This window comes from Lithobates pipiens, unplaced genomic scaffold (genome assembly GCF_037356315.1).
Source record: "Lithobates pipiens isolate NorthernLeopardFrog02 unplaced genomic scaffold, aLitPip1_a1.2 Scaffold_8, whole genome shotgun sequence".
NCBI classification, from domain to species: Eukaryota; Metazoa; Chordata; class Amphibia; order Anura; family Ranidae; genus Lithobates; species Lithobates pipiens.
In genome coordinates this window covers 289,757,670-289,770,321 of record NW_027507903.1, presented here as the reverse complement: position 1 = coordinate 289,770,321, position 12,652 = coordinate 289,757,670, and the positions used below count along the sequence as shown (strand labels likewise).

The window sequence follows — 12,652 nt, the reverse complement described above, 5'->3', positions numbered from 1 at the left end:
CAGAGCTTAATTAGGTGTAGGGCAGAATATGGACGGGAGGAAGTGGCAGTAGAGGTGTCTTTTAGAGGGTCCAGCGGTACGTTGAAGTCGCCTACCAAATCCATATAATATGAGGTCAAACCTTAGGAGTTTCAATTTGTATACAATCAGGCAGGCACTTCGACTACATGGTTTTGGTAAATCTGAATCTGATAACGAATCGTATAACAGCATAAACATGTAAGCATTCGCAGGAGTCTCAGTGAGGGGTAACGTAAGGGATCCAGGTAGAACACAGAAACTAGGCAGTGGCAAACATGCCAACAAGGGGTGCGGGAGAGTTCAAAGTGCGGGGCTACTCAGATTCAGCTGGTGTGTGCTGTCTTCTGATGGGCCGATGAGGGTGAGGATCTCGGTTCACGATCCGTGATGTCATCTGCATGTCTCCGTTGTGAAATTGGAGGAAGATCTGCGGCGTCTCTGGCTAGAGCGTTGTGAGCGAGGGGTCGCTTTTTGATGTGTGGAGATCCAGGGTTCAGGTTGCATGAACAAGCTGTACCATTCAGGGACAGCAACCACCGGGATGTTCAGGGTGTCACAGAATGCACGTGGGTCCATTGGTGTGCGTAGGAGAGCTGTACGGTTTCCCACTGTTGCTGGCAGACAGAATGGGTATTTCCAGCGATATATAATGTCTGTCTCGCAATACATTGAGAAGGGGCGGAGCTTTCTTCTGTGTTGTAGTGTGATGGCAGATAAATCCTGGAAGATCTGTATGGTAGAGCCTTCATGCTGCAGTTGCCTGTCGTTACGTACTAGGTATAATATGTCCTCCTCCTTTTGTGAAACTGACTAGGCAGCACACGGGGGGGGGGGGGGGGGGGCCTCGGCCTCTGGGTCTAAGGGCCCTGTGGCATCTCTCCATTTCTATGGGGGCATCCGGTGGTCTGCCAAGGAGGGTATTGCAGATTGCCCACACCACTGGTTGCAATTGTGAGGGGTATCTACAGTTTCCGTGATCCCCCCTTATGCGGAGATTGCATCTGCGCCCCCTATTGTCAAGGTCCTCGATATGACGGTGCATCTCAATGAGGTGCTGTACATGCGTGTCAGTGGGGATGGCTGTGTAGCATACCTGGCATTGTTCAGTTGTTCCCGGGATCAAGCATGCTGAGCTGGGTGGGCTGACTCACAGCGTCGTGGCAGGGAAGCTGAATCGGAGCCTGTGTAGATGTCTAAGTGAGTCTGTGCGGCCGCATGCTGAGACTGTAATATCTCCGAAATGGTGCTTCTCAGCTGTGTGGCTTGATCTGTCTGGGAGCGGGCAGCGGGGCCGCTTCTCTCTGCCATCTCCTCTCCTGTGGAGCGTCACTCTTTTGCTAATGAGGGCCGTTGTGTTCTCCCTAGATGTTGGAGCACGCCGATCAAGCCGCCATCTCGGTCCATTGCTAGGCCACGCCCCACTTATTTTTATTTTTTATTTATTTATTTTTTGGTTTGGGCCCTGGAATTTTTAAAAGAACTTTATGGTTTAGTTAAATCAAGATTAGTATTGTTCTTCCCTCTCTGTGTCAGAATCAGTAGATCACTGTATTGTAAGGCTACAGTTATACTCATTATTTAGGTTGGTGCAAATTGCAGTGACCGGAAACTTCTGATTCCTGCTGCGAGTTGCTCAGTGCAGCCGCTGGCCCCATTCACTATAATGGCAGGTGGCCACTGGCCACAGCTATGTGGTTCTTTACAGATCCAGCAACCTTTTGTGTGTGTGCTCACCTCCACTCACACATCATCTTATGTGACCTGTGCAGTATAATAAAGACCTATTGGCTTTTGGTGCTGCACGTCTTATTCCAGTATGAATCCTCCTATGCTCGGAACTACAATAGATTAGTATTGACAGAGATACTATTCCAAAATACGTCTAAGGATATTTGTGAAGAAGTATGAAGTGCCAGAATATAAAACATACATTTTACCTTTAAGACCTATAATTGTGATTAGAAGGTTCACTGTTTTGACACCGTGTAGATCAGTAGTCTAGTTCCCAGCTGTGTTTAAACATTTAGAGGGGACAGATGCAAATCAAGTGATGGCTCCCTCTTTTGTTTCCGGTTTTGGCTCTGGTTTGTGGGATGGTAGTTATACATGCCAACATTTGTTATATACCTTATTCTGTTTAGATTTTTTTCAGGAATTCTGATTCTACACACACACTTAAATCTATTACTACTATATTTCTTCTTCAGAGTAACAACAGTTGGTAAACATCCAAGGTATAAAGCATACAAATTATTCATATCACAGCAAGAACACGCTTACAGACCCAAGCAATCTAGGTAAACATATGGCCAACCTCATTGCTGTGCTGAAAAGCCACCTGGCAACCCCCTAGGGAAACTCCAAGGAGTCTCTCCCTCAGCAGGACCCAAGGTGCCACTACTATTAGAATGACCAGATGCACATAGGCATTAAATATCGAATCTCCAAATGTATACTGTACATTCCCATCATCCTCATAAATGACAAATGTCAGAGAGCCTACCTTCTATGTGGGTATTACTTAGGATAGTACAAGATTGCATTGAAATGATGACCAACCCACACTTCAAATAATGACCTGATCCCAAAGAGCCTGGTGAGTGCTAAAAAAAATAAAAAAAAATAAAAAATAAATAAATGCATTTACAGAGCTTCAGGTGTAACCCCCTAGTAAGCTGAAGTACTGATGAGTCAATGCAACAAATAGTGTGGTGGGAGTGTAAAATAAGTAAATATGTTGCTGCTACTACTTTGTTTAAAAAAAAATAAAAAATGTCGCCCTGATGTCACGATGATGGAAGCCATTTGCGTCATTGCAGTACTTCCAGTTCTTGGAATATCAGGTCCGAGTAGCGTAGAGCATCCCGGCCATTGCGTTTTTTTTTTTTTTTTTTTTTTTTTTTCTTTAAAGCCCCATACATCTAATACTGTATGTTGCAAGTGCATTTTTATACTTTGATTTTTTTTTTTTTTTTATTATAAAAAAAAGAAAATGGTATAATGCTGTGGAAGCTTGCTTTTTGTTAATTTCATTCAGCCCTGGCTTGTGAATAATGGAAGATTAATAAAGGGAGTGAGGAGGAGGAGGAACCCTTTCACACAAAAAACAAACAAAAAAAACTAAACTAAATAGAAACTAGATTAAAGACTTTAACGGTACCACTTTTAAGTATGATAAAATATCAAATATTTATTATACAAAGAATATTTATTATAAAAACATGTAAAAGGACTCATACCAATACAAACATTACACAAGTACAAAGAGTTTTATGATACTGTATGGTAGTTTCCATATCATCCCTGCTATATATTGGGTGATGGGTTGCTTGCTGTGACTTTGACGGGTTTCATGGGTCACTGCCCGCTTCCTCCATGATAATAATATAGAATGATTGATTGTCAACTTCAGTACAAAGGCCTTTTCAATAAAACTTCTTGCACCAGATGGAATACTCTACATACCTATCATCATATAAGTATAAATAAGCATACAAAGAAACACAATAGTACTACGACCAGTTGCTGCCAACTTTTATAATGGATAGGGCAGTTCGTCAGGCATATGTCCAATGTGTCACCATATGCCAGGGTACAAGCCCCAATAACAGGTCTTGGTAGATACGAAATAAGGAAAAGGGAATAATTGTCATACTCAAGTGTACATTTAAATAAGATTGTTAAAAGAAAACTCCAAAAGAATATATTTCACCATAAGCGGACTAATTTGTTGCCACCATCCCATACAATATTATGTGAGAGGGTCCGCCAAGGAGGATTGGGATTTTAAGGGCAACGGAGTAATAGTACAAAATCTTGCATGTGTTGGAATCTACTGCCCTGCGGCCCAGTCTCCGAAGGGAGGGGATCATGATGTGCAATATGTCACAGTACATGTTGGCATTCATGGTTTCCTCAATGAACTGTAGCCTGCAGCACTGCACTTGCAGCCCCAGACCGTGACACTCCCACCACCATGCTTGACTGTAGGTAAGACGCACTTGTCTTTGTACTCCTCACCAGGTCGTCGCCACACATGCTTGACACCATTTCGACCAAATGGGTTTATCTTGGTCTCCATGGTTCCAGTAATCCATGTCCTTAGTCTGCTTTTCTGCAGTGTGGTGTGTATGTATGTGTGTGTGTGTGTGTGTGTGTATATATATATATATATATATATATATGTGTATGTATATATATATATATATATATATATATATATATATATATATATATATGTGTATGTATGTATGTATGTATCTATGTATCTATGTGTATATATATATATATATATATATATGTGTATGTATGTATGTATCTATGTATCTATGTGTATATATATATATAATTATGCAGGAGAGGGGCCGAACTTGTGTGGGGCAATGCCGTCTCCCAGAAGTGGGGAAGGGTACCTGTGAAAAAAAACGGGTAAAACTTCAGCGGAAGGTCCACTTTTGGGCAGAACTCCGCCTTAACTCCCCAGTCTGCACAGAACAAAATGAATGGCAATTTGTGTTTCCTTAACCTGCAGTTTAAAGAGGAAGTAAACCCTGATGAGTTTACTTCCTCTTTTTTTCCCTGCAAAGGTAAAGCATAATGGACTACTATGCATCGCATAGTAGCTCATTATGTGTCACTTACCTGACACAGGAGCCAGCGAAGTCGCCGCTGTCCCCTGTAGTCCGCCGCATCCATCTTGCTTGTGGCATCTCGCAGCTCCGCCGAATGACAGCGGCGAAGCCGCGATGACGTCACTCCCGCGCATGCGCACGGGAGTGGCGTCTCGCAGCTCCGCCGCTGTCATTCGGCAAAGCCGCAATGACGTCACTCCCGCGCATGCGCACGGGAGTCGACAAATGCGGCAGCTCCATTCTTGGAACTGCCACGTTTAGTGCGCCTGCGCGCCGCTGTCTACGGCGCATGCGCCGTAGACAGCGGTGCCCGTTTTCGGGCAAATATCTCCTAAACCATATAGGTTTAGGAGATATTTCTTGGACCTACAGGTAAGCCTTAATCTAGGCTTACCTGTAGGTCAAAGTCGTTTGTAAGGGTTTACTTCCTCTTTAATAACCAGGGTCACCAAAGTTGCATGGATTGGAAAGAAGATATTCTGGAAATCTAAACAAAATACATGATCATATGTTTTTTTGTTTATTTAAAGTGGCTGTCAAAATAAAGCTGGCAAAAAAGGATTTCTTGGAAATTCTCATCTCTTTTGTTATGAACGCTGCTTCAGTTAGAAGAAACCCCTTTCTAAAGACTCTTCAGATTCAAACCCTTCAGGAGTGTCTTCCTGACACCCTGCTGCACTCTGTAGTTGCTCCCACCAATGCTTAAGTTACCATAGGACACAGTAGTAAAGTAGATGTTGGTAGATCAAACCACTACAGGTAATAGAGTACCAGGATGCTGACACTCCCAAAAGTTTTGACTTTTGCAGAGGCTTTGTGAAGCAGTTTTATTTTTCTTGTAAAGTGCTGCACCCAGCTGTTGGCACTTTATAAATTCTGGGTAATAATTTTAATGGCTGACAGTAGTGAGAATTTTTTAAAATCTTTCCAGGTAACCTTTATTTTGTCAGGTGTGTGTTTTTTATTTTATTTTTTAGCGACAGTTGCTGTAAAGCTGAACCACATCCCTTTAATAGCCACAAAGGTTATACATCTACTTTTTTGTGCTTGTGAATGTAGCAGTTACAATATCACTGTTCTGCACATGGTGGTGGGATGAAGCAGGCCTGCCTGCAAAAAAAACTATGGGGGTATGGCGGGTATAAGACCAGTCACCATGCACAAGGAGAAAGTCCAGCGGTTAATGGTCTCTTTTACAGGAAGCTCCTATGCTCTTGTGCAAAGGCAATGCTTCACGTTGGATTACTTCACAGATCTGAAAGAAATACCCAAAGCATAGCATGATTCAATTAAAAATACACGTTCATGTAATATACAGTGAGGGGAAAAGGTATTTTGATCCCCTGCTGATTTTGTACATTTGCCCACTGACAAATGATCAGTCTATAATTTTAATTGAAGGTTTATTTTAACTGATAGAGACAGAATACCAACAAAAAAATCCTGAAATACGCATTTAAAAAAAGTTATAAATTCGCATTCTAACCATTGAAACAAGTATTTGACCCCTTCGCAAAACATGACTTAGTACCTGGTGGCAAAACCCTTGTTGGCAATCAGAGGTCAGACGTTTCTTGTAGTTGGCCACCAGGTTTGCATACATCTCAGGAGGGACTTTGTCCCACTCCTCTTTGCAGATCCTCTCCAAGTCATTAAGGTTTGGCGGCTGATGTTTGGTAACTCCATGCTAGGCCACTCCATGACCTTAATGCGCTGCTTCTTGAGCCACTCCTTTGTTGCCTTGGCCGTGTGTTTTGGGTCATTGTGATGCTGGGAATACCCATCCGCGAGACATTTTCAATGCCCTGTCTGAGGGAAGGCCGTTCTCACCCAAAATTTGATGTTAAAGGGCCCTGTCCATTGTCCCTTTGATGCAGTAAAGTTGTCCTGTCCCCTTAGCATAATGTTTCCACCTCCGTTTGATGGTGGGGATGGCATTCTTGGGGGTCATAGGCAATATTCCTCCTCCTCCTCCAAACACGGTGAGTTTGGTCTCATCTGACCAACACTTTCATCCAGTTCTCCTCTGACTCATTCAGATGTTCATTAGCAAACTTCAGACAGGCCTGTACATGTGCTTTCTTGAGCAGGGGAACCTTGTAGGCACTACAGGATTACAGTCCTTCATGATGTAGTGTGTTACCAATTGTTTTCTTGTTGACTATGGTCCTGGCTGCCTTGAGGTCGTTGACGAGATTCTCCCATGTAGTTCTGGGCTGGTTCCTCACCGTTCCCGTGATCATTGAAACTCCATGAGGCGAGATCTTGCATAGAGCTGCAGACAGAGGGATATTGACAGTTATTTTGTCTTTCTTCTGTTTGCGAATAATCGCACCAACTGTTGTCACCCTCTCACCAAGCTGCTTGGTGATGATCTTGTAGCCCATTCCATCCTTGTTTAGGTCTACAATTTTGTCCCTGACATCCTTGACCAGCTCTTTGATCTTGGCCATGGTGGAGACATTGGAATCTGATTGCTTCTGTGGACAGGTAACAACATTTTGTTGCAATTTGGCACTGCGTCACTTTAACTGACAATTGAACGGTCGCGCGGCACTGTACTCAAACAAAATTGACGTTTTTTCCCCCACAAATGGAGCTTTCTTTTTGTGGTATTTGATTGCCTCTACGTTTTTTATTTTTTGTGCTATAAACAAAAGGGTGACAATTTTGGGGGGGAAAAAACACACGATTTCTACTTTTTATAAATATCTACAATATCCCACTTTTTTTTTTTTATTATTATTTATTTATTTTTATTTCCTCAGTTTTTAGGCAGATTATGTATTATACACTTTTTTTTAAACCAAAAATATGTAGGTTGATTTGCCCAAAGCGTCTACAAAATAGGGGATAGATTTATGGCATTTTTTTTTTTTTTTTTTTTATTACTAGTAATGACGCCGGTCTGCGATTTTATTTTTTCAGGACTGCGACATTATGGCGGACACATCTGACACATTTTTTTTTAAACCTAAATAGTATGAACACACCAACTGTCTCCTCTCCCGTGAAAGAACTGGGATCTGTGCGTTCCCCCTAGTGGCCAAAAGGCAAAGCGACCTAAAATAGCGTTTTTTCGCCCAGCCGTGTGTGTTTCTAACTGGGGGAGGGTGGGACGGTCTAGGAGAGAGAGAGCGTTCATAAATAGTATGAACACACCAACTGTCTCCTCTCCCATGAAAGAACTGGGATCTGTGCATCCCCCCTAGTGGCCAAAAGGCAAAGCGACCTAAAATAGCGTTGTTTCGCCCAGCCGTGCCAATCTGCCTCAGTAAAACTGCAGCAGCTGGTCGGCAAGCGGTTACAATGTAAATCAATTTATAACTTTTTGAAATGTGTTTTTCTGGCTATTTTGGTGTTCTGTCTCACTGTTAAAATAAGCCTACCATTAAAATTGGAGACCGGTCATTTCTTTTGTCAGACAGACATACAAAATCGGCAGGAGATCAAATCCCTTTTTTTTATTACCCCCCCCCCCCCCCACACTGTATATAGATAATATTTACTTGTCCCAGAGCTCAACTTTAACATTCACATGTATTCAAGGAGTGCTTATCCAAGCCTTATGCACTGATCAGATTAGGAGTGGGCTCTGTTGGGTCCTACTGGTAAACTTGTTAAAACCCTGCTCCCAGGATATTGGTACATTCACCTCTAACCCCTGGTAGGAAAAAAATAAAGAGAACCTATACAAATACCCATTTAATTTGCCTGAAGCCATAGTCACATGACGGTCCATTTCTCTTCTGTTTGCTACCTGGTGTCCTTTTTCAGACATCCACATCATTGCCTGCTTGATATGCACGCCTCCTATTGGGGAAGGTGAACTTTCCAGAGATCAAAGTCCTCTTTTTCATAGGCAAGAGAACTCAGAGGGATGGTGAGGGGACCAGTGCCCAAGAAGATATTGTGCAGCAAAAAGTTTTTCCCAGGGTAGGAGATTAGCTATTCTCCTATAGGAAACCATGAGTTTGAGCCATTTCACTGTAGGAAGTGGTTTGTTGAATCAAGACACGAGTAAGATAATTGATGCACAATTTATTAAAACCTAATTATTTTTTTTCTAGAATTGGGCTTTAAATATACATTTGATAGCTTGTTGGAAAATCTTTGTTAGTGTCCCATGAAAAGTAGGGCAAGGATTTAACCTGCTGTGTACTTGTACTTTATAAGCCTAATTTGTGCAGGCCTGTGGTCAAGCAGACATTGCACGACTATGGTTCTAAGCAAGAAGTATATTAAATTCTGTGCGTGTCCTTTTAATGGTATACAGTATAAAATGATCTTTCATAATATTACTTGTGTATGAATGCTTGTTTTTTTGGTCAGCTTTTAAAGATTCCTTTTACTTAACAGAGGGCAGACAGCAGGAGTGAAGATACCGTGTATTGTGAAAGCCCATCTTGACACTTCGCCTTCCCGACATCACAAATGCGACCATGGGAGCTGACTGTGAATAGGTGGCCTCCTTCAGCGCCCATTAACCAGCGGAGGTTCTTGGGACCCTGCAGCACCCCAGCACACCTCAGGCGAAGGTAGGAGCTGCGGGGCTCTAGAAAAGGTATCACCATACAACATAGTGTGCATCGCAGGCTACACTCCTTTTTAAAATTGTAACAAGAATCAGACTGTAATGCTTCTAAGTTTTATTATACAGCCAGCTTTTTTTTTTTTTTTTTCTCCTCATTACTCTCTTGATTTTCTATTATAAGTATACTTTTTTTTTTTTTTTTTTTTTTTTTTTTTTTTTTAGCATACATCATGGATATAGGGCCACCATATTATTATTCCTTACTCATTGGGTTATGTACACACTACAGGTGATTAATCACTGAAAAGACAGGAGTCCTCCCCTATATAACCCCTCCCATGCAGGAAGTTTTTCATCAGTGTCTGAAGGTGATGGTTACTGATGTGCAGCTCTCTGCACAAATACTACCGCATGCTCAGATGGTTCCAGTAAGGATCAAGAGTTTGGGGTTATCCAGATCCATTCCTATAGCTATTGTGCTCAAACTAATGGTACCTGGACCTCGTTCAAGGGAAGTGGATGACATGCGGGGATTGTTTGTAATGCGACTTCTTGGTGTTCGACCATATGTATATGGAACCCTTTTGGTTACTTGAGCATTTGGTCACAATTTATAATGCTGTCTTGTAATATCACTTCCTGGTCTCCTCTGTAGGGGACAGTGGTGTTATGGGCTGGGAGTTGCCTATGTAAGAAAACCTTGCTATGTTAGTAATGGCTGTGGCTGCTGTATGCTTGTGTTCACATATTTCATTTATTGCCAGGCCGCTTGTTGGTTTTTTTTTTTTTTGTTTTGTTTTGGTAGCCTTCGTGAAAGGGGTAACGAGAGCTTGTGCCCTCCTCCTGCCCTCAGAATGCCTGATCTGCGCGTGCGCAGTGTAATTGGTGATATGCGGATGGAGCCTGCCTGTCAGTGGCTATCTTGGTACTCCCTGTGCCAAAGCAGTGGTTGAGTCACAGATGTTCCTAAGTGGTGTAATATAAGAATGGCCATACTGGTAATGTAATGCTGATGTGCAGAGCATGGCAGAGTCATAGCAGTGGAAACGACAACAGGAGACAGGCTTGTGAGACCTCTCCCTCGGGTGCAGTCACATGGGGAAATAGGCAGGCTTTTCAGCAGTTTTTTTTGGTTTACATGAGTACACCTATTTTTGGAAGGCCACTGGGTGAATCCACTAGAGTGACTGATATTGTTGCACAGGTATCCTCTCAGCTGTATTTGGGGCTTCTTTTTTTGGCACTGATCTCATTGATTATTGCAGCAGGCCTTATGTCTACCAAAGTGCAGAGAGATGGGGGCACAGGGTAAGGCTACAGAGGGCTGTCATCGGGTCTGGAAGACATTAGACATGGCCCTTCTGGTGCAGTTTCCCTGAGGGTTCAGGAATTTCAGTCTGATCCCATACCCTTTTTAGTGGCTGCCTTTGGAACACCAGTAAAGAGGGTTGTCATTCACTTTAGAAGGATTAGAACAGACGTTTGCCACTATAAGGGTGAGTGTAAAAGGAAAAAACTTTCTCTTTCTCCTGTCTTCTATACTGGGTCAGAGGAGGCATGGGGGCCTCAGCGTGGCAGCAGACTATGCCAGAACAATAGAGGGGAGGCATTGGCTGTGTCATCTGAGGATTCTAAGACTGAGGAACCCCCAGGGTCAGAGAGTGACCTAAAAGGCCTTAGTGAGTTCTCTGTCTGAGATGGTCCACACTGTTTTGAAGCTGCCACTTCCTGAGTCTGTCATTAAAGGTTCACCCTTGGGTCCATGGTGTCCACCATAATGTTCCCAGTCATACCCCCTTACTGTGCAGAAGTGGCGTATATGTTGGACTGAGTGTTTGTCCCACCAAAGAGGTTGCACAGCTATACCCTATGGGGGTAATATTCAGCAAAAAGTGGAGCATGCCCTAAGTGGATGAAGCAATCAAATTAATCTAAAGAGTCTTGCATGTCCGATGGATGTTGTACCAGTCTTTTAGAAACCATCTGGTAATGGTTGGACACGTTGCTCAAAGAAATCCTTAGCTTTGATTGAGGCAGCCAGCAGTAACTGCTATTGGCATCAGTACTAGTTCACACCAGATGCTCCATGCACTTTTTTTCTGCACCAAGTGCTAATTCATACCAGCTGCAGTTCTGTGCACTTTTTTTCTGCACTAAAAATGTGTGCTATGTATTCCAATGGCTCTAGTTCGCACCAGTGCAGTCAGTTTCTGGTGCAGAAAAAAAAGCATACTGAAAGTCTGAAACCTAGCAAATTGTATTGAATACACACTGGAACTGTGTGTGGTTTGAACTGTAAGCAAAAACTGATCCAGAACGTATTACTGCATTTTTGTGGTGCTATCTGGCCCTAAAAATGTATGTCAGTCAATTCCGCTTTATTTACGCTGCGGGAACTGACTGCATTGGTTTGAACTAGAGCCATCGGAATCCATTTTTTTAGTGCAGAAAAAAAGCGCGCGGAACTGCATCTGGTTTGAACTGGCCCTTTAATGCCCGGTTCCACTGCTGGTATCATGGCAGCTACGTCGCCTCAAAGAGATGCTGTATGTGAATGAGGTTCACCCTGACAGAGTGTTTGTTACTCCAAACGGGTTTGCTAAGTTGTTTTTGTGTGAAGGAAGAATTTGCTAAAGAGTGGAGTATGCTCTGTGGAGGTGACTGTCTCTTATCTTTGAGAGCCTTACATAACCAGGGGATAACATGGAGGTTTTTAAGAATGCATCTGCAGCCGTAGGGGCCTGCCAGAGCCTAGAGGAAATTAAGTGTCTGTCTAGGACAGTGATGGCAAGCCTTGGCACCCCAGATGTTTTGGAACCACATTACCCATGATGCTCAACTACACTGCTGAGTGCATGAGTATCATGGGAAATGTAGTTCCAAAACATCTGGGGTGCCAAGGTTCGCCATCACTGGTCTAGGAGGTAATCTATAGAGATAGTGAGACTGAACTGCAAGAAGATTTGGCAGGCTTCCATACACGGTGCAAACTTCAGCAACCAGGGAGTGTGGGAAAGAAGATTGCTTGATTCCCCCATGAACACAGGCTGTATTGATGCAGGAATCCCTTCTGCTGAGCCATTGTGTTCTGAGAGACTGTGATTATTGCTAGTGACTATACCAGCCGCTAGCTATAAATGCAAGTAAATTCGGGCAGGCTAGTTGTACCCAAGTTGATCGATCAATCAACTTGGCACATTCATGCTATCCATACATGGTTCAAATTCTGCACCGGGCGAGATGTGAACCATGTATGGGCCTGCTTTAAGCTCTGTGGTAGAATGGCTTTAAAGGTTTCCATTCCTCAGATCAGGGCTCGACAAACCCCAGGCGCCAGGTCGCCAATGCGACCAGAAATCGCGACCTGGCACCTAAGCTGCCACCAGCCGACTCACTATCGATGCCATCGCCAACCAGGGCCCCCTGCCGTCGCCAACCAGGGCCCCCTGCCAGTTTCAAACCAGTG

The 12,652-nt window shown here is 43.3% G+C and overlaps 1 protein-coding gene across 1 annotated transcript in view; it reads left to right on the top strand.

Annotated features, from left to right (window-relative positions):
- RNF44 (ring finger protein 44) overlaps nucleotides 1-12,652 on the top strand; it is an 83,711-nt gene that overhangs the window by 31,442 nt on the left and 39,617 nt on the right. The window contains exon 2 of the mRNA XM_077472398.1: nucleotides 9,012-9,190. Within this exon, the coding sequence (XP_077328524.1) occupies nucleotides 9,087-9,190 (104 nt within the window). The 5' untranslated portion in view covers nucleotides 9,012-9,086. The remainder of the gene's footprint in view (nucleotides 1-9,011; nucleotides 9,191-12,652) is intronic.